At 42.6% G+C, this 21,299-nt stretch overlaps 1 protein-coding gene across 1 annotated transcript in view; it reads left to right on the plus strand.

The window, feature by feature from the left end:
* The window catches only part of FANCA (FA complementation group A), a 442,214-nt gene that overhangs the window by 164,410 nt on the left and 256,505 nt on the right, over nucleotides 1-21,299 (plus strand). Inside the window, 1 exon segment of the mRNA XM_053699359.1 lies at nucleotides 7,322-7,418. Within this exon segment, the coding sequence (XP_053555334.1) occupies nucleotides 7,322-7,418 (97 nt within the window).

Raw genomic sequence — 21,299 nt, forward strand, 5'->3', positions numbered from 1 at the left:
TTTGATTCTGTCTATCTGGCGTAAGGTAGTGCATATTCAACCCACCTTTATACAGCATTCACAGTGCAAGGGATTGGCTAATCTCTGACCTCTGTTAAGACAATTTGCTACCATTCCTCACCATTTAAAGGGACAGTATACTATAAAATTGTTTTCTCTTACTTGGTGTATTCAGTCCACGGATTCATCCTTACTTGTGGGATATTCTCAATCCCTACAGGAAGTGGCAAAGAGAGCACACAGCAAAGCTGTCCATATAGCTCCCCTCAGGCTCCGCCCCCCCAGTCATTCTCTTTGCCGCTCTAACAAGTAGCATCTCCACAGGAGGGTAAAGAGTATGTGGTGTTAGATTTGTAGTTTTTATTTCTTCAATCAAGAGTTTGTTATTTTAAAATAGTGCCGGTTTGTACTATTTACTCTGAGGCAGAAAGTGATGAAGATTTCTGCTGAGAGGAAAAAGATTTTAGCATGTTGTAACTAAAATCCATTGCTGTTCCCACACAGGACTGTTGAGTACAGGAGAACTTCAGTTGGGGGGAACAGTTTGCAGGCTTATACTGCTTAAGTTATGTTCAGTCATTATTTCTAACAAGACCTGGTAATGCTAGAAGACTGACAGATATCCCATGAGGGAAGGTAAGCCATTTTCTGAGACACAGTATAGAATGATGCTGGCTTTAATACTGACAGGCACTGTGATGGGCTAAATCGATTACTTTATTAAAGTAATCTTACATTTATTAAGCGTTTTTAATCGTTGGAAACACTTTTTGGGGACTTTTTTACGCCTGGCATTTTATAACACAGCTAATCTGACTCAGAAAGGCCCCATAACTCTGGAGTAGGAAGGACGGGGCCTCATTTTCGCGCCTCAATTGCGCAGTTGATTTGCAACACAGCTCCACGCAGCTTCATGTGCAGAGCCTTTAGAGTACAGGAGGACTTCAGGGAGGCTTAATTTACACCTGCAATTAACCCTAAAGGAAGGTAAAGCCACAGCAAAGACTGTGGCATAGTACTGTAGTGGGTTAAACCGGGTATTTACTTCATTTTGCTCCGGTTTGGGCATTAAGGAGTTAAACGATTTGAAAACTTGTGTACAATCATTTCAAGGCATTAGGATCATGTGGTGAAAATTTCATTACGATCGGAAGTTTTTTGATGATTTGGTAAAAAAGTGTGTGCCTTTTTATTATTTAAAAGAATACACACAAACAGTGCACAGCTCCACAGTAACACAGGTGCAGGTGGTAAGAGGGACTGTCAACCTATATAATATGTAGAAAAATAGAAAATCCACAGCACCACGATAAATTCTCAATGCTTTATTGGAACATCTTTATCCCATGCAGGTACAAAGTAGGTAGGCTGCCTACCTACTTTGTACCTGCATGGGATAAAGATGTTCCAATAAAGCATTGAAAATTTATCGTGGTGCTGTGGATTTTCTATTTTTCTTTTTATTATTTAAAGAGACAGTAACGTTTTTTCAAAAAGTATTTTTTTTCAATATTCTAGTGTTGTCTGAGTCTGTCAAACATGTCCTACAGATAGACCTTGTTCTTTATGTTCAAAAGCCATGGCAGTACCCCCATTGCATTTATGTTTAAAGTGTGCAAAAACATCTAAGCATTTTAAAGATCATCCAGTGACAATTAAAAATGCTGCCCAAGATGATTCCTTAACGGAGGGTAATGAGGATAGTCCTTCCTCCCCCCATGTGTCTACACCAGTTATGCCCGCGCAAGCGATGCCTAGTACCTCTAGCGCATCGGCCCCTATTACTTTACAACAATTAGCAGCAGTAATGGATAATTCCCTTGCAGCATTTTTATCCAAACTGCCAGTTTTTCCAAGAAAGCGCGATAGCTCAGTTTTAAATACAGAGGATGAGCAATCTGAAGCTTTGGATAATTTATCTGTAGTACCCTCACAAAACTCAGAGATAGCAGTGAGGGAAGGGCTGTCTGAGGGAGAAATTTCTGACACAGGAAAAGTTTCTCAGCAGGCAGAATCAGATTCCTTAGCGTTTAAATTTAAGCTGGAACACCTCCGCGTCCTGCTTAAGGAGGTTTTAGCTACGCTGGATGATTGTGACCCCATGGTGGTCCCTGAAAAATTGTGTAAAATGGACAGATATTTAGAGGTCCCTGTATACACTGAGGCATTTCTGATCCCAAAGAGGGTGGCTGATATTGTGACTAAGGAGTGGGAGAGACCAGGTTTACCCTTTGTTCCCCCACCTATCTTTAAGAAAATGTTCCCCATAATCGACCCTAGGCGGGACGTGTGGCAGACGGTCCCTAAGGTAGAGGGGGCTGTTTCAACACTGGCTAAGCGTACAACTATACCAATAGAGGACAGTTGTGCTTTCAAAGATCCTATGGATAAAAAAATGGAAGGATTGCTGAAGAAAATTTTTGTTCAGCAAGGTTTTCTGCTTCAACCAATTGCCTGCATTATTCCGGTAACTACGAGGCCCTGGAGGAGTCGCTCCAGAGGGAGACTTCATACGATGAGGTCATGGATAGAATTCATGCTTTAAAGCTGGCTAATTCTTTTATCACTGATGCCGCTCTCTAATTAGCTAAACTAGCGGCGAAAAATTCAGGTTTTGCCATCATGGCGCGAAGAGCGCTTTGGCTCAAATCGTGGTCGGTGGATGTGTCGTCCAAAACAAAACTGTTAAATATTCCCTTCAAGGGGAAAACCCTTTTCGGCCCAGAGCTGAAAGAAATTATTTCAGATATTACTGGAGGCAAGGGCCATGCCCTTCCACAAGATAGGCTGTTTAAGGCCAAAAACAAGGCTAATTTTCGCTCCTTTCGCAACTTCAGGAGCGGACCTGCTGCAACCTCTGCTGCTTAAAAGCAAGATAACGCTTCCCAGCCCAAAGCAACCTGGAAACCCTTGCAGGGTTGGAATAAGGGTAAACAGGCCAAGAAGCCTGCTCCTGCTACCAAGACAGCATGAAGGGGTAGCCCCCGATCCGGGATCGGATCTGGTAGGGGGCAGACTTTCTCTCTTTGCTCAGGCTTGGGCAAGAGACGTTCCGGATCCCTGGGCATTAGAAATAGTTGCTCAGGGGTATCTTCTAGAATTCAAGGACTCTCCCCCAAGGGGAAGGTTCCACATTTCTCCTTTGTCTTCAGACCAAACGAAGAAACAGGCGTTCTTATGCTGTGTAGATGATCTACTAAAAATGGGAGTGATACACCCAGTTCCAATTGCAGAACAAGGACTGGGCTTTTACTCAAACTGTTCGTAGTTCCCAAAAAGGAAGGAACTTTCAGGCCAATCTTGGATCTAAAAATTCTAAACAAATTCCTCAGAGTTCCGTCTTTCAAGATGGAAACCATTCGGACAATTTTGCAGATGATCCAGGAAGGTCAATATATGACTACCGTGGATCTAAAGGATGCTTACCTACATATACCTATCCACAAAGATCACCATCAGTTCCTAAGGTTCGCCTTTCTGGACAAACATTACCAGTTTGTGGCCCTTCCTTTCGGGTTGGCCACTGCTCCCAGAATTTTCACAACGGTGCTAGGGTCCCTTCTGGCGGTACTAAGACCGCAGGGCATTGCAGTAGCACCTTACCTAGACGACATATTAATACAGGCGTCGTCCTTTCACAGAGCCAAGGCTTATACGGGCATCGTTCTGGCCTTTCTAAGGTCTCACGGGTGGAAAGTGAACGTAGAAAAGAGTTCTCTGTCCCCGCTCACAAGGGTTCCCTTTCTGGGAACATTAATAGACTCGGTAGAAATGAAAATCTTTCTGAAAGAGGTCAGGAAGTCAAAACTGTTGAATACTTGCCGAGTTCTTCATTCCATTCCTCGGCCTTCCGTGGCTCAGTGCATGGAAGTAATTGGTTTAATGGTTGCGGCAATGGACGTAGTCCCTTTCGCCCGAATCCATCTCAGACCACTGCAACTGTGCATGCTCAAACAGTGGAATGGAGACTGAGCAGATTTATCTCCTCAAATTCAAATGGACCAAAAAACCAGAGACTCTCTTTTCTGGTGGTTGTCTCATGATCACCTGTCTCAGGGAATGAGTTTCCGTTGACCGGAGTGGATCATTGTCACGACCGATGCCAGTCTGGTAGGCTGGGGTGCGGTCTGGAACTCCCTGAAGGCTCAGGGACTATGGTGTTGGGAAGAATCTCTTCTCCCGATAAACATTTTGGAGCTTAGAGCAGAGGCCAAATTCATCAGATTTCAGTTGGACAACATCACGACTGTAGCGTACATCAATCATCAGGGGGGAACAAAGAGTTCCCTAGCGATGAAGGAAGTATCCAAGATTATCAAATGGGCGGAGGATCACTCCTGCCATCTATCTGCAATTCACATCCCAGGAGTAGACAACTGGGAGGCGGATTTTCTAAGTCGTCAGACTTTTCATCCGGGGGAGTGGGAACTCCACCCGGAGGTTTTTGCTCAGCTAACTCAGCTTTGGGGCATTCCAGAGTTGGATCTGATGGCGTCCCGTCAGAACACCAAACTTCCCCTTTACGGATTCAGATCCAGGGATCCCAAGGCGGCATTGATAGATGCATTAATAGCGCCTTGGTCTTTCAGTCTAGCTTATGTCTTTCCACCGTTTCCTCTTCTCCCTCGGCTAATAGCCAGAATCAAACAGGAGAAGGCTTCGGTAACTCTGATAGCGCCTGCGTGGCCACGCAGGACTTGGTATGCAGACCTAGTGGGCATGTCATCGATCCCACCATGGAAACTGCCATCGAGACAGGATCTTCTAATCCAAGGTCCTTTCAAGCATCCAAATCTAGTTTCTCTGCAACTGACTGCTTGGAGATTGAACGCTTAATCCTAGCTAAGCGGGGTTTCTCTGAATCAGTTATAGATACTCTGATACAGGCCAGAAAGCCTGTCACCAGGAAAATTTACCACAAGATATGGCGGAAATATCTTTGTTGGTGTGAATCCAAGGGTTACTCGTGGAGTAAAGTTAGGATTCCAAGAATATTGTCTCTTCTCCAAGAAGGTTTGGAGAAAGGTCTGTCAGCTAGTTCCTTAAAGGGACAGATATCTGCTCTGTCTATTCTGTTACACAAGCGTCTGGCAGCTGTACCAGACGTTCAGGCATTTGCACAGGCCTTAGTTAGAATCAAGCCTGTCTACAGACCTGTGGCTCCTCCATGGAGTCTAAATTTAGTTCTTTCAGTTCTTCAAGGGGTTCCGTTTGAACCTTTACATTCCATAGATATCAAGTTATTATCTTGGAAAGTTTTGTTTTTAGTAGCTATTTCTTCTGCTCGAAGAGTTTCTGCTTTACAGTGTGATTCACCCTATCTGGTGTTCCATGCTGATAAGGTTGTTTTGTGTACTAAACCTGGTTTCCTTCCAAAGGTGGTTTCTAATAAGAATATTAACCAGGAAATCATTGTTCCTTCTTTGTGTCCTAATCCAGTTTCTAAGACTGAACGACTGTTGCACAATCTTGATGTGGTTCATGCTTTAAAGTTCTATTTAAAAGCAACTAAAGATTTCAGACAAACATCATCCTTGTTTGTTGTGTATTCTGGTAAGAGGAGAGGTCAGAAAGCGACTGCTACCTCTCTTTCATTCTGGCTGAAAAGCATCATCCGATTGGCTTATGAGACTGCTGGTAAGCAGCCTCCTGAACGAATTACAGCTCATTCCACCAGAGCTGTGGCTTCCACATGGGCTTTCAAGAATGAGGCTTCTGTTGAACAGATTTGTAAGGCAGTGACTTGGTCTTCACTGCAGACATTCGCCAAATTTTACAAATTCGATACTTTTGCTTCTTAGGAGGCTATTTTTGGGAGAAAGGTTTTGCAAGCAGTGGTGCCTTCCGTTTAGGTTACCTGACTTGTTCCCTCCCTTCATCCATGTCCTATTGCTTTGGTATTGGTATCCCACAAGTAAGGATGAATCCGTGGACTGAATACACCAAGTAAGAGAAAACAGAATTTATGCTTACCTGATAAATTACTTTCTCTTACAGGTGTATTCAGTCCACGGCCCGCCCTGATATTTAAGTCAGGTTCAAATTTAATTTACAATAACTACAGTCACCACTGCACCCTATGGTTCTCCTTTTTCTCCTAACCGTTGGTCGAATGACTGGGGGGGCGGAGCCTGAGGGGAGCTATATGGACAGCTTTGCTGTGTGCTCTCTTTGCCACTTCCTGTAGGGATTGAGAATATCCCACAAGTAAGGATGAATCCGTGGACTGAATACACCTGTAAGAGAAAGTAATTAATCAGATAAGCATATATTCTGTTTTTCCCTTAATGTGTTTCCAATTAACTTTTTTTTTACCAGCTGCTGTGTATAAAATGTATGAGATTTGCTTTTTAAGACTTATTTGTGTATATGAATTAGCTGATTTTGTGTTTTGAAGCCACAACCTAATAAAATGGGTTGAGCTTGTAGATATACTCAGATCTCATTACTTTATCACATTAAATACATATACTTGCTTCTTTATCTTATATCTGTCCATAAACCAATCACCAATACTTGGAGAGAACAATGGAAAATTAACATTTTATTACCTTATCTTTTCTATACCCCACTAGAGTCTAATTTCTTCTACTGGCTGTGTATACACAGTTTGGCCTTAAGGCCAAAAAGTTTCAGGTAGGTGGTAAAACCACAGGCTAAATCGGCTATTTCAAATGCCAATATAAGGGTAATGGAAATATTTGTAAACAATTTAATACACTCCAGCAGGTAAAGTGGATCATTGGGAATAAATTGAAGGGGATAATTTTTTTGCATAAACTGTCCCTTTAAGCCTGCTGACATGCAAGTGTGCACCATATTTTTTGTTTTTTTATGGTGACTGTTTGTTTTTTGGTGGTGGGGGGCTTGTATATTGGATACTATAGGGACTGCCAATAAAATAGATAACTTAAAAATGGGCTTAGAATGCAAGATTATGATTGTTTATGGTAAATAAGGTAGGGTTTTTAAATGTGGTTACAACAGGTATAAAAGAGGATCTTTGAAGTATGATTATAGAGCTTTTTGTTTTCTTTCAACATTGTCTGTTATGTTACTATGTTGAATAATAACTTTTTTTATTTGTACTGTGCCTAAGTGAATACAAAGCCATTTATTGTATGGCCTTAGACTTTACTGATAGCTGCCTGATAAGTAATATATGTTGTTACCCAGCTTCAGTTGTACTCAGTTTATTGTCCTTTGAAGACTGCTGAGACTAGAATGTGTGACCCTGGATGCTTGAGAAATTGATAGTGAGATATTTTATGAAAGAGAGTAAAAAAAAATGCAGCTTAAATCTTTTGTCATTTCCCTTTAGGTTCTGCACAGCTGCAGTTTGCTATGCCTTCTGCAAGTTCTCTCTGCTTTCTCCTGATGCATCTCCTTGCTGCCTTCCTTACTTGTTTCTGCACAAGGTAAATAGAATCTTTGTAAATGTTGCAATAATGCAGATAATTAATGTCATTGTATGTTAAATTTCCTTTGTGAGGATAGTTGCTTATGTGAAATCATCCTGTCCCCTAACATTCAGTTGTGATGCCAGATAGCATTTATTATGGATTATTTTTTACTTGCATATGTCACAGTGGTTTTCTGCCTGCTTCCCTTACACAACATCACCTCCTATTATATTTCAGTTGGTTATTTCTTTACGTGGACATAAGATAAGGTTGTAAGTTTATGTTCCTTAATATGGTCTGTTTTTAGTGCAGATAGGTGGTTGTTATATAGTGATGTTGCAAACTTAAAAATCGCGAACGGCGGACTCAAACTTCCGGTATTGTTCGCGAACCGGCGAATCGCCATTGACTTCAATAGGCAGGCGAACTTTAAAACCCACAAGGATTCTTTCAGGCCACAATAGTGATGGAAAAGTTGTTTCAAGGGGACTAACACCGGGACTGTGGCATGCTGGAGGGGGATCCATGGCAAAACTCCCATGGAAAATTACATAGTTGATGCAGAGTCTGCTTTTAACCCATAAAGGGCCTAAATCACCTAACATTCCCAAATTGTTTGCAATAACGTGCTTTAAAACATCAGTTATGATGCCGTATCTATCAGGTAGTGTAAGTGTTACGGCCGCTTCACAGTGACAGAGCAAACTCCAAGTGTAACGCACCGCAAACAGTCCATTTGCACAACCACGAGATAGATAGATTTGATAGATAGATACATAGATTACATAGCTCAATCGATGCAATATACATATGATCGATACAAATTACATAGATCAATAGATGCAATATACATTTGATAGATACGAATTACATAGATCAATAGATGCAATATCCATTTGATAGATTCGAATGTTATCGATCCAAAGATGCAATATACATTTGATAGATACGAATTACATCAACCAAAATATGTAATATATATTTTATAGATGCAATCTACATTTGATAGATATGTCTGATAGTTAGATCGATTTGATAGATAAATAGATAGATTTGAAATATATATAATTTCCCTGACAGAGTATAACAATAAGACATGCGGTCTGTGACCCGTGGTGTGTTAATTAGTACTATTCTTATCAGTTTACTACAACCTGTTACTCCCCCTATCGGGGGAGGTTTATATGGCCTTCATTTTTGGAACCGGGAGATGGAAGAAGATGATTGGTCTGTCCTCCTACTTCAAATTTGTCCAAAACACAAGTGGCTGTCTCAAAACAGTCCGGACAGAAGATAGATAGATATACATAGATTGATAGTTAGATAGAATCGATAGAAGAGAAATAGATAGATTTGTTAGATATATAATTACCCTGACAAAGTATAATAATTAAACATGCAGTCTTGGACCCATGGTAACTAGGTTGTGTTAAGTAGTACTATTCTTAGCATTTTCAGCCCTGTAACTCCTCCTATCGGTGGAGGTCTATATGGCGTGTATGATTACCCTGACAAAGTATAACAACAAGACACGCGGTCTGTGACCCATGGTAATTAGGTTGTGTTAAGTAAAACTTTTCTTAGCACTTTAATCCCTCTTACTCCCCCTTTCGGTGGAGTTCTATATGGCCTGCATGATTACCCTGACAAAGTATAACAACAAAACATGTGGCCTGGGACCCATGGTAACTAGGTTGTGTTAAGTAGTACTATTCTTAGAACTGTAATCCCTGTTACTCCCCCTATCAAGGGAGGTCTATATGGCCTGCATGATTACCCTGACAAAGTATAATAAGAAAACATGCGGTCATGGACCCATGGTAACTAGGTTGTGTTAAGTAGTAATATTCTTAGCACTTTAATCCCTGTTACTCCCCCTATCGGGGGAGGTCTATATGGCGTGCCTGATTATCCTATCAAAATATAACAACAAGACATGCGGTCTGTGAACCACTGTTAACTAGGTTGTGTTGATTTTTACTATTCTTAGCACTTTAATCCCTGTTCCTCCCCCTATTGGGGGCGGTCTATATGGCCTGGCTGATTATCCTGGCAAAATCTAATAGCAAGACATGCGGTCTGGGAACCACTGTTAATGTTAACTAGGTTGTGTTAAGTTGTACTATTCTTTGCATTTTAACCCCTGTTACTTCCCCTATCAAGGGAGGTCTATATGGCCTGCATGATTACCCTGACAAAGTATAACAACAAAACATGCGGTCTGGGACCCATGGTGGTACTGGTATAACTAGGTTTTCTTAAGTATTACTATTCTTCGCAGTTTAATCCCTGTGATTGGTCTGTCCTCCTACTTCAAATTTGTCCAAAACACAAGTGGCTGTCTCCAAAAAGTCTGGACAGAAGATAGATAGATAGATAGGATAGATAGATATACATAGATTGATAGTTAGATAGAATCGATAGAAGAGAAATAGATCGATTTGTTAAATATATAACTACCCTGACAAAGTATAATAATTAAACATGCGGTCTGGGACCCATGGTAATTCGGTTGTGTAAAGTAGTACTATTCTTAGCACTTTCATCCCTGTAACTCCTCCTATCGGGGGAGGTCTATATGGCCTGCATTATTACCCTGACAAAGTATAACAACAAGACACGCGGTCTGGGACCCATGGTAACTAGGTTGTGTTAAGTAGTACTTTCTTCTGTTAAGTGTGATCAGTCCACGGGTCATCATTACTTGTGGGATATTAACTGCTCCCCTACAGGAAGTGCAAGAGGATTCACCCAGCAGAGTTGCTATATAGCTCCTCCCCTCTACGTCACCCCCAGTCATTCTCTTGCACCCAACGACTAGATAGGATGTGTGAGAGGACTATGGTGATATATTTAGTTTTTATATCTTCAATCAAAAGTTTGTTATTTTATAATAGCACCGGAGTGTGTTATTCCTTCTCTGGTAGAATTTGAAGAAGAATCTACCTGAGTTTTTCTATGATTTTAGCCGGAGTAGTTAAGATCATATTGCTGTTTCTCGGCCATCTGAGGAGAGGTAAACTTCAGATCAGGGGACAGCAGGCAGATTAATCTGCAAAGAGGTATGTAGCAGTTTATTATTTTCTGACATGGAATTGATGAGAAAATCCTGCCATACCGTTATAATGTAAACTCAGCCTTGAATGCAGTAGATGTAGCTGATATCAGGCTGTCATGTATGTATATTTTACACTTCAGTTTTCTGGGAAATGGTACTTCTCTGGCTTTTAAACTGTATACATAGACTTAACCTATTTTGCAGGGACTTGCAATAGGTTTTAAATGACAATTAATTATTGAGGTAAAACGTTTTTTTGCTGGCATGTAAAAACGTTTTTTTCTCTGAGGTACTGGGTGAAAAAATGTTTTGGGCACTATTTTTCCACTTGGCAATAGTTTTGATTTAAATTAGAGCAGTTCACTGATCCCTCTCACTGTTATGTGTGTGGGGGAGGGGCCATTTTGGTGCTTTCACTATGCATCAGAAAAAACTCAGTCAGAGATTCATTTTCTTCCTGCATGATCCGGTTCATCTCTACAGAGTTCAGGGATCTCCAAAGCCTTTTTTGAGGGAAGTAATCATAATACAGCAGAGCTGTGCTGATTGTATTGACTGTGATATAAAAAACGTTTATTTGTGTATTTTTTTTCTGCTGCCTGGGTTAGTTATCATTTGCTGAGGGGAACAATCCTTTGCTAAAACTGTATATTCTGACAAAGATTGATGCTATAACTTAATTATTTTATCTGTTATAATATTTTTCTGTGCTTCTTAAAGGCACAGTTCGTTTTCATATTATTTGTAAATTACTTTGAAAAGTATTTCCAAGTTGCTGTTTATTTGCTAGTGTGTTAAACATGTCTGATTCAGAGGAATATCTCTGTGCTATATGTGTTAATGCCAAAGTGGAGCCCAATAGAAATTTATGTACTAAATGTATTGATGCTACTTTAAAAAACAGTCAATCTGTACAAATTGAACATATTTCACCAAACAACGAGGGGAGAGTTATGCCGACTAACTCGCCTCACGTGTCAGTACCTGCATCTCCCGCTCAGGAGGTGCGTGATATTGTAGCGCCGAGTGCATCTGGGCGGCCATTACAAATCACATTACAAGATATGGCTACTGTTATGACTGAAGTTTTGGCTAAACTACCAGAACTAAGAGGTAAACGTGATCACTCTGGGATGAGAACAGAGTGCGCTGATAATGCAAGGGCCATGTCTGATACTGCGTCACAGTTTGCAGAACGTGAAGACGGAGAGCTTCATTCTGTGGGTGACGGTTCTGATCCAAATAAACTGGACTCAGACATTTCAAATTTTAAATTTAAGCTTGAGAACCTCCGTGTGTTACTAGGGGAGGTATTAGCGGCTCTGAATGATTGTAACACAGTTGCAATCCCAGAAAAAATGTGTAGGTTGGATAAATATTTTGCGGTACCGACGAGTACTGACGTTTTTCCTATACCTAAGAGACTTACTGACATTGTTACTAAGGAGTGGGATAGACCCGGTGTGCCTTTCTCACCCCCTCCTATATTCAGAAAAATGTTTCCAATAGACGCCGCCACACGGGACTTATGGCAAATGGTCCCTAAGGTGGAGGGAGCAGTTTCTACTTTAGCTAAGCGTTCCACTATCCCAGTGGAGGATAGCTGTGCTTTTTCAGATCCAATGGATAAAAAATTAGAGGGTTACCTTAAGAAAATGTTTGTTCAACAAGGGTTTATATTGCAACCTCTTGCATGTATTGCGCCTGTCACGGCTGCAGCAGCATTTTGGTTTGAGTCTCTGGAAGAGACACTTCAATCATCCACACTAGATGACATCACACACAAACTTAAATTCCTTAAGTTAGCTAATTCATTTATTTCAGATGCCGTAGTACATTTAACTAAACTTGCGGCTAAAAATTCAGGATTCGCCATTCAGGCACGCAGAGCTCTGTGGCTGAAATCCTGGTCAGCTGATGTTACGTCTAAATCTAAATTGCTTAATATTCCTTTCAAAGGGCAGACCTTATTCGGGCCCGGCTTGAAAGAGATTATTGCTGACATTACAGGAGATAAAGGTCATGCCCTGCCTCAGGACAAGGCCAAAGCCAAGGCTAGACAGTCCAATTTTCGTTCCTTTCGTAATTTCAAAGCAGGAGCAGCATCAACTTCCTCTGCACCAAAACAGGAAGGAGCTGTTGCTCGCTACAGACAAGGCTGGAAACCTAACCAGTCCTGGAACAGGGGCAAACAGGCCAGAAAACCTGCTGCTGCCCCTAAGACAGCATGAATTGAGGGCCCCCGATCCGGGACCGGATCTAGTGGGGGGCAGACTTTCCCTCTTCGCCCAGGCTTGGGCAAGAGATGTTCAGGATCCCTGGGCGCTAGAGATCATATCTCAGGGATACCTTCTGGACTTCAAATCCTCTCCCCCAAGAGGGAGATTTCATCTGTCAAGGTTGTCAACAAACCTAACAAAGAAGGAAGCGTTTCTACGCTGCGTACAAGATCTTTTATTAATGGGAGTGATCCATCCAGTTCCGCGGTTGGAACAAGGACAAGGGTTTTACTCAAATCTGTTTGTAGTTCCCAAAAAAGAGGGAACCTTCAGGCCAATCTTGGATTTAAAGATCCTAAACAAATTCTTAAGAGTTCCATCGTTCAAGATGGAAACTATTCAAACAATTTTGCCCATGATCCAAGAGGGTCAGTACATGACCACAGTGGATTTAAAGGATGCTTACCTTCACTTACCGATTCACAAAAGTCATTACCGGTATCTAAGGTTTACCTTTTTAGACAGGCATTACCAGTTTGTACCTCTTCCATTCGGACTGGCTACGACTCCAAGAATCTTCACAAAGGTTCTGGGCACTCTTCTGGCGGTACTAAGACCGCGAGGAATTTCAGTAGCTCCATACTTAGACGACATACTGATATAAGCTTCAAGCTTTCAAACTGCCAAATCTCATACAGAGATAGTACTGGCATTTCTAAGGTCGCATGGATGGAAAGTGAACGAAGAGAAAAGTTCTCTCTTTCCACTCACAAGAGTTCCCTTCCTGGGGACTCTGATAGATTCTGTAGAAATGAAGATTTACCTGACAGAGGACAGGTTAACAAAACTTCAAAATGCATGCCGTGTCCTTCATTCCACTCTAAATCTGAATCAAGAGGCCAGAAATTCTCTTCTATGGTGGCTTTATCGGCCACATCTGTCCAGGGGAATGCCATTCAGCAGGCCAGACTGGTCAATTGTAACAACAGACGCCAGCCTACTAGGTTGGGGCGCTGTCTGGAATTCTCTGAAGGCTCAGGGACTATGGAATCAGGAGGAGAGTCTTCTTCCAATAAACATTCTGGAATTGAGAGCAGTCCTCAATGCTCTTCTGGCTTGGCCCCAGTTAACAACTCGGGGGTTCATCAGGTTCCAGTCGGACAACATCACGACTGTAGCTTATATCAACCATCAGGGAGGGACAAGAAGCTCCCTAGCAATGATGGAAGGATCGAAGATAATTCGCTGGGCAGAGTCTCACTCTTGCCACCTGTCTGCAATCCACATCCCGGGAGTGGAGAACTGGGAGGCGGATTTCTTAAGTCGTCAGACTTTTCATCCGGGGGAGTGGGAACTTCATCCAGAGGTCTTTGCCCAAATACTTCGACGTTGGGGCAAACCAGAGATAGATCTCATGGCGTCTCGACAGAACGCCAAGCTTCCGCGCTACGGGTCCAGATCCAGGGATCCGGGAGCGGTCCTGATAGATGCCTTGACAGCACCATGGACCTTCAGGATGGCTTATGTGTTTCCACCTTTCCCGATGCTTCCTCGATTGATTGCCAGAATCAAACAGGAGAAAGCATCAGTGATTCTAATAGCGCCTGCATGGCCACGCAGGACTTGGTATACAGATCTGGTGGACATGTCATTCTGTCCACCTTGGTCGTTACCTCTGAGACAGGACCTTCTGATTCAGGGTCCTTTCAAACATCAAAATCTAACTTCTCTGAAGCTGACTGCTTGGAAATTGAACGCTTGATCTTATCAAAGCGTGGTTTTTCTGAGTCAGTTATTGATACCTTAATACAGGCTAGGAAGCCTGTTACCAGAAAGATTTACCATAAAATATGGCGTAAATACCTATATTGGTGCGAATCCAAAGGTTACTCTTGGAGTAAGGTTAGGATTCCTAGGATATTGTCTTTTCTACAAGAAGGTTTAGAAAAGGGGTTATCCGCTAGTTCCTTAAAGGGACAGATCTCAGCTCTGTCCATTCTGTTACACAAGCGTCTGTCAGAAGTTCCAGACGTTCAGGCTTTTTGTCAGGCTTTGGCCAGGATTAAACCTGTGTTTAAAGCTGTGGCTCCACCATGGAGTTTAAACCTTGTTCTTAACGTTTTACAGGGTGTTCCGTTTGAACCCCTTCATTCCATTGATATAAAGTTGTTATCTTGGAAAGTTCTATTTTTAATGGCTATTTCCTCGGCTCGAAGAGTCTCTGAGTTATCAGCCTTACATTGTGATTCTCCTTATTTGATTTTTCACTCGGATAAGGTAGTTCTGCGTACTAAACCTGGGTTCTTACCTAAGGTAGTCACTAACAGGAATATCAATCAGGAGATTGTTGTTCCATCCTTGTGCCCAAATCCTTCTTCGAGGAAGGAACGTCTTTTGCACAATCTGGATGTAGTTCGTGCCCTTAAATTTTATTTACAGGCAACTAAAGATTTTCGACAAACGTCTTCCCTGTTTGTCGTTTACTCTGGTCAGAGGAGAGGTCAAAAAGCTTCTGCTACCTCTCTCTCTTTTTGGCTTCGTAGCATAATTCGTTTAGTTTATGAGACTGCTGGACAGCAGCCTCCTGAAAGAATTACAGCTCATTCCACTAGAGCTGTGGCTTCCACTTGGGCCTTTAAGAATGAGGCCTCTGTTGAACAGATTTGCAAGGCTGCAACTTGGTCTTCGCTTCATACTTTTTCCAAATTTTACAAATTTGACACTTTTGCTTCCTCGGAGGCTATTTTTGGGAGAAAGGTTCTTCAGGCTGTGGTTCCTTCTGTATAAAGAGCCTGCCTATCCCTCCCGTCATCCGTGTACTTTTGCTTTGGTATTGGTATCCCACAAGTAATGATGACCCGTGGACTGATCACACTTAACAGAAGAAAACATAATTTATGCTTACCTGATAAATTCCTTTCTTCTGTAGTGTGATCAGTCCACGGCCCGCCCTGTTTTTTAAGGCAGGTAAATATTTTTTAAATTATACTCCAGTCACCACTACACCCTTGGCTTCTCCTTTCTCGTTGGTCCTTGGTCGAATGACTGGAGGTGACGTAGAGGGGAGGAGCTATATAGCAACTCTGCTGGGTGAATCCTCTTGCACTTCCTGTAGGGGAGCAGTTAATATCCCACAAGTAATGATGACCCGTGGACTGATCACACTACAGAAGAAAGGAATTTATCAGGTAAGCATAAATTATGTTTTTCAAAGCACTTTAATCCCTGTTACCCCCCCCTATCGGGGAGGTCTATATGGCCTGCCTGATTACCCTGACAAAATATAATAATAAGACATGCGGTCTGGGACCCATGGTAACTAGGTTGTGTTTTAAGTAGTACTATTCTTAGCACTTTAATCTCTGTAACTCCCCCTATCGGGGGAGGTCTATACGGCCTGCATGATTACCCATACAAAATATAACAACAAGACATGCGTCCTGGGACCCATGGTAAGGTTGTGTTAAGTAGTACTTTTCTTAGCATTTTAATACCTGTTACTCACCCTATCGGGGGAGGTCTATATGGCCTGCATGATTACCCTAACAAAATATAATAAGACATGCATTCTGGGACCCATGGTAAGGTTGTGTTAAGTAGTACTGTTCTTAGCATTTTAATACCTGTTACTCACCCTATCGGGGGAGGTCTATATGGCCTGCATGATTACCCTTACAAAACATAATAATAAAACATATGCTCTGGGACCCATGGTAAGGTTGTTTTAAGTAGTACTGTTCTTAGCATTTTAATACCTTTTACTCACCCTATCGGGGGAGGTCTATATGGCCTGCATGATTACCCTTACAAAATATAATAATAAAACATATGCTCTGGGACCCATGGTAAGGTTGTGTTAAGTAGTACTGTTCTTAGCATTTTAATACCTGTTACTCACCCTATCGGGGGAGGTCTATATGGCCTGCATGATTACCCTTACAAAATATAATAACAAGACATGCGGTCTGGGACCCATGGTATCTAGGTTGTGTTAAGTAGTACTCTTCTTAGCATTTTAATACCTGTTACTCACCCTATCGGGGGAGGTCTATATGGCCTGCATGATTACTCGAACAAAATATAATAATAAGACATATGCTCTGGGACCCATGGTAAGTTTGTGTTAAGTAGTACTGTTCTTAGCATTTCAATACCTGTTACTCACCCTATCGGGGGAGGTCTATATGGCCTGCATGATTACCCTTACAAAATATAATAACAAGACATGCGGTCTGGGACCCATGGTAACTAGGTTGTGTTAAGTAGTACTGTTGTTATTAGTTTAATACCTGTTACAACACCAAATGGTGGGAGGTCTATATGGCCTGCATGATTAGCCGCACCCAACCCAAAAAAAGCCATGCGGTCTTGGACTAAGACCCATGGCGAACTCGGTTGTTTAAAGTAGTACTATTCTTAGCACTTTCATCCCTGTTACTTCCAGGCCTCTCGGGGGTGGTCTACATGGCCATCATGATTATCCTAACAAAATACAACAATAAAACCTTGGCTCTTGATAGCCCGTTAATTGGCTGTATTTTGGTAGTACTGTTCTTATTAGTTTAATACCTGTTACAACACCGAATGGTGGGAGGTCTATATGGCCTGCATGATTAGCCGCACCAAACAAAAAAAAAAGACATGCGGTCTTGGACTAAGACCCATGGCTAACTCGGTTGTGTAAAGTAGTACTATTCTTAGCACTTTCATCCCTGTTACTTCAAGGCCTCTCGGGGGTGGTCTACTTGGCCATCATGATTACCCTCAACAAAATATAACAACAAGACGTGCGGTCGGGGAACCATGGTAAGGTTACTTCCTTTCGCAAAATCAAGTATACCAGTTGCAGGCAGAGGTTGTGACCCTGCATTATGGCTGCACCTCTCTCTAAAAGAGGCATCCGTTACAGAGTCTGTGGGCATGTATGCAAAGAGCTGGCCTGCCTAAAAGGAGCAGCAAGGCAGTACAGGTCGTTCTCCTTCAGCCGTTTTATACGATGGCCCACGACCCTCAACAGCCACAGCAGAATGAAACACCATATATGCCATCCTTTTGAACAATAGAGTACAGGTATGGCATTGATTTTAGTTACACAGAGATAATTTTTAGGAACCGTGAAATTGAACAAAAAACCATGCTTGGACACCCAGTACAGTACAGGTCGTTCTCCTTCGGCCTTTTTATAAGAGGGTCCCGGACCCTCAACAAAAACAACAGCAGGAAAGAGGACATATGGCATCCTTTTGAACAATAGATTACAGGTAAGGCATTGATTTTAGAAACCCGGATATAATTTATTGCAACCGGGAAATTGAACCAAAAAAATGATTGGTCACCCAGTACACTTCTTTCTACTTCAGCCTTTTTATAAGAGGGTCCCGGACCCTCAACAAAAACAACAGAAGGAAAGAGGACATATGGCATCCTTTTGAACAATAGAGTACAGGTAAGGCATTGATTTTAGAAACCCAGAGATAATTTTTAGGAAACGGGAAATAGAAAAAAACATTGATTGGACACCCAGTACACTTCTTTCTCCTTCAGCCTTTTTATAAGAGGGTCCAGGACCCTCAACAGAAACAACAGCTGGAAAGCGGACATTTGGCATCCTTTTGAACAATAGATTACAGGTGAGGCATTGATTTTAGAAACCCGGAGATAATTTGTTGGAACCGGCAAATTGAACCAAAAAAATGATTGGATGGACACCCAGTACACTTCTTTCTACTTCAGCCTTTTTAAAAGAGGGTCCAGGACCCTCAACAAAAACAACAGCAGGAAAGAGGACATATGGCATCCTTTTGAACAATAGAGTACAGGTACAGCATTGATTTTAGAAACCCAGAGATAATGTTTATGAACCGGGAAATTGAACCAAAAAAATTATTGGACACCCAATACACTTCTTTCTCCTTCAGCCTTTTTATAAGAGGGTCCAGGACCCTCAACAGAAACAACAGCTGGAAAGCGGACATTTTGCATCCTTTTGAACAATAGAGTACAGGTACGGCATTGATTTTAGAAACCCAGAGATCATTTTTTGGAAACGTGAAATTGGCCAAAAAACCATGCTTGGACACCCAGTACAGGTCGTTCTCCTTCAGCCTTTTTATAAGAGGGTCCAGCACCCTCAACAGAAACAACTGCAGGAAACACCACATATGACATCCTTTTGCACAATAGAGTACAGGTATGGCATCCATTTTAGAAACCCGGAGATAATTTTTAGGAACCGGGAGATGGAAAAGATGCTTGGACAACCAGTACACTTTGTTCTCCTTCACCCTTCTAATAAGATGGCCCACGAACCTCAACAGGCACAACAGCATGAAACACCACATATGCCATCCTTTTGCACAATCGAGTACAGGTATGGCATTGATTTGAGGAACCCGGAGATAATTGAGAGGAACCGGGAACATTTTACAAAAAATGTGCTTGGACACCCATTACAGGTCGTTCTCCTTCAGCCTTTTTATACCATGGGCCACGACCCTCAACAGGCACAACAGCATGAAACACCACATATGCCACCCTTTTGCACAATAGAGTACAGGTATGGCATAGATGGAACCCGGAGATAATTTAGAGCAACCAAGAGACGGATAAAGATGCTTGGTCGGTCCTCCTCCTTCAAATTTGGGGCACTGCGTGTGCAATTTAATGGTCCACCAGATATGAGTGGTGTGTTAAGTTGTACTATTCTTAACAGTTTAATCACTGTTATGTGCCTTATTTTTTGCTTTGAGTTTTGTAGCCACAGAGCAGCAGCAGAGGCCAGAAAAATTAGGCATGTACAAATGACTGAAAAATTGGGTATTGTTGTAGCCACTGCTGTAGCAGCGGCCAGAAAAATTGATGTTTGTAAAACATTTAGAAAGTGCCCTAAAAGCTTGCAGCTTGAACACTAGTTGTTGGCGGATAAGTCAAGCAAGTCATCCTGCATTATAAGAAAAAAAAAGCCAGCGCGTGTACCAGTTGTAGCCCAAGCCAGCTCATCTCATCATCAGGCCTTTTTTACTCAAATGTATCGCCCAATGTCAGTCCCTTCGGGATCCATCCCTCATTAATTTTAATAAAGGTGAGATAGTCAAGGCTTTTTTGAACTAGGCGACTTCTCTTCTCAGTGACAAAACCTCCTGCTGCACTGAAGGTCCTTTTGGACAGGACACTTGAAGCGGGGCAGGCCAGAAGTTCAATTGCAAATTGGGATAGCTCAGGCCACAGGTCAAGCCTGCACACCCAGTAGTCAAGGGGTCCATCGCTCCTCAGAGTGTCGAGATCTGCACTTAATGCTAGGTAGTCTGCTACCTGTCGGTTGAGTCTTTCTCTGAGGCTGGATCCCGAAAGGCTCTGGCGATGCATGGGAGTTAAAAAGGTACGCATGTCCTCCATCAACAAGACGTCAGGAAAGCGTCCTGTCCTTGCCGCCGTGGTCGTGGGAGGAGGAGGATTACTTTCATCTCTTCCCCTGTTACATTCCCGTTGTGCTGTGTAAAGCATAGTTTTTAATTTATTTTTAAAATGCTCCATCCTTTCCGACTTGTGGGAATTTGGTAACATTTCAGGCACTTTATGCTTATACCGGGGGTCTAGGAGCGTGGACACCCAGTACAGGTCGTTCTCCTTCAGCTTTTTTATACGAGGGTCCCTCAACAGGCACGACAGCATGAAAGAACCCATTTGCACAAGGTTAGATGCCGAGCTAATCATGTCCCGTTCCTCGTCCTCACTGATCTCACTGAGGGTATCTTCCCCACAGCCACGTACAACACCATGGGTACCAGAGAGGTGACAACAACGAGCACCCTAGGATGCCTGTTGTGCTCGGTCTTCCTTCTCCTCCTCCTCCTCCTCAAAGCCACATTCCTCCTCTGACTCCTCTTCCTCACAATCCTCTTCCTGTGTTGCCGCAGGTCCAGCAAGCGATGCTGATAAGGCTGTTTGTGGTGGTGATGGACACCACAACTCTTCCTCTTCACGCTCATCTACGGCCTGATCCAGCACTCTTCGCAGGGCACGCTCCAGGAAGAAAACAAATGGTATGATGTCGCTGATGGTGGCTTCGGTGCGACTGACAAGGTTTGTCACCTCCTCAAAAGGACGCATGAGCCTACAGGCATTGCGCATGAGCGTCCAGTAATTTGGCAAAAAAATCCCCAGCTCCCCAGAGGCTGTCCTAGCACCCCGGTCATACAAATACTCATTAACAGCTTTTTCTTGGTGGAGCAGGCTGTCAAACATTAGGAGTGTTGAATTCCACCGTGTCGGGCTGTCACAAATCAAGCACCTCACTGGCAGGTTGTTTCGACGCTGGATATCGGACAAGTGCGCCATGGCCGTGTAGGAACGCCTGAAATGGCCACACACCTTCCTGGCCTGCTTCAGGACGTCCTGTAAGCCTGGGTACTTATGGACAAATCGTTGTACAATCAGATTACACACATGTGCCAACTTGCCCAATTTCAATGCCGCCACCAAATTACTTCCATTGTCAGAAACAACCTTGCCAATCTCCAGTTGGTGCGGAGTCAGCCACTGATCCACCTGTGCGTTCAGGGCGGTCAGGAGTGCTGTTGCGGTGTGACTCTCCGCTTTCAGGCAAGTCAACCCCAAGAC

Source organism: Bombina bombina, chromosome 1 (assembly GCF_027579735.1).
Source record: "Bombina bombina isolate aBomBom1 chromosome 1, aBomBom1.pri, whole genome shotgun sequence".
NCBI lineage: Eukaryota > Metazoa > Chordata > Amphibia > Anura > Bombinatoridae > Bombina > Bombina bombina.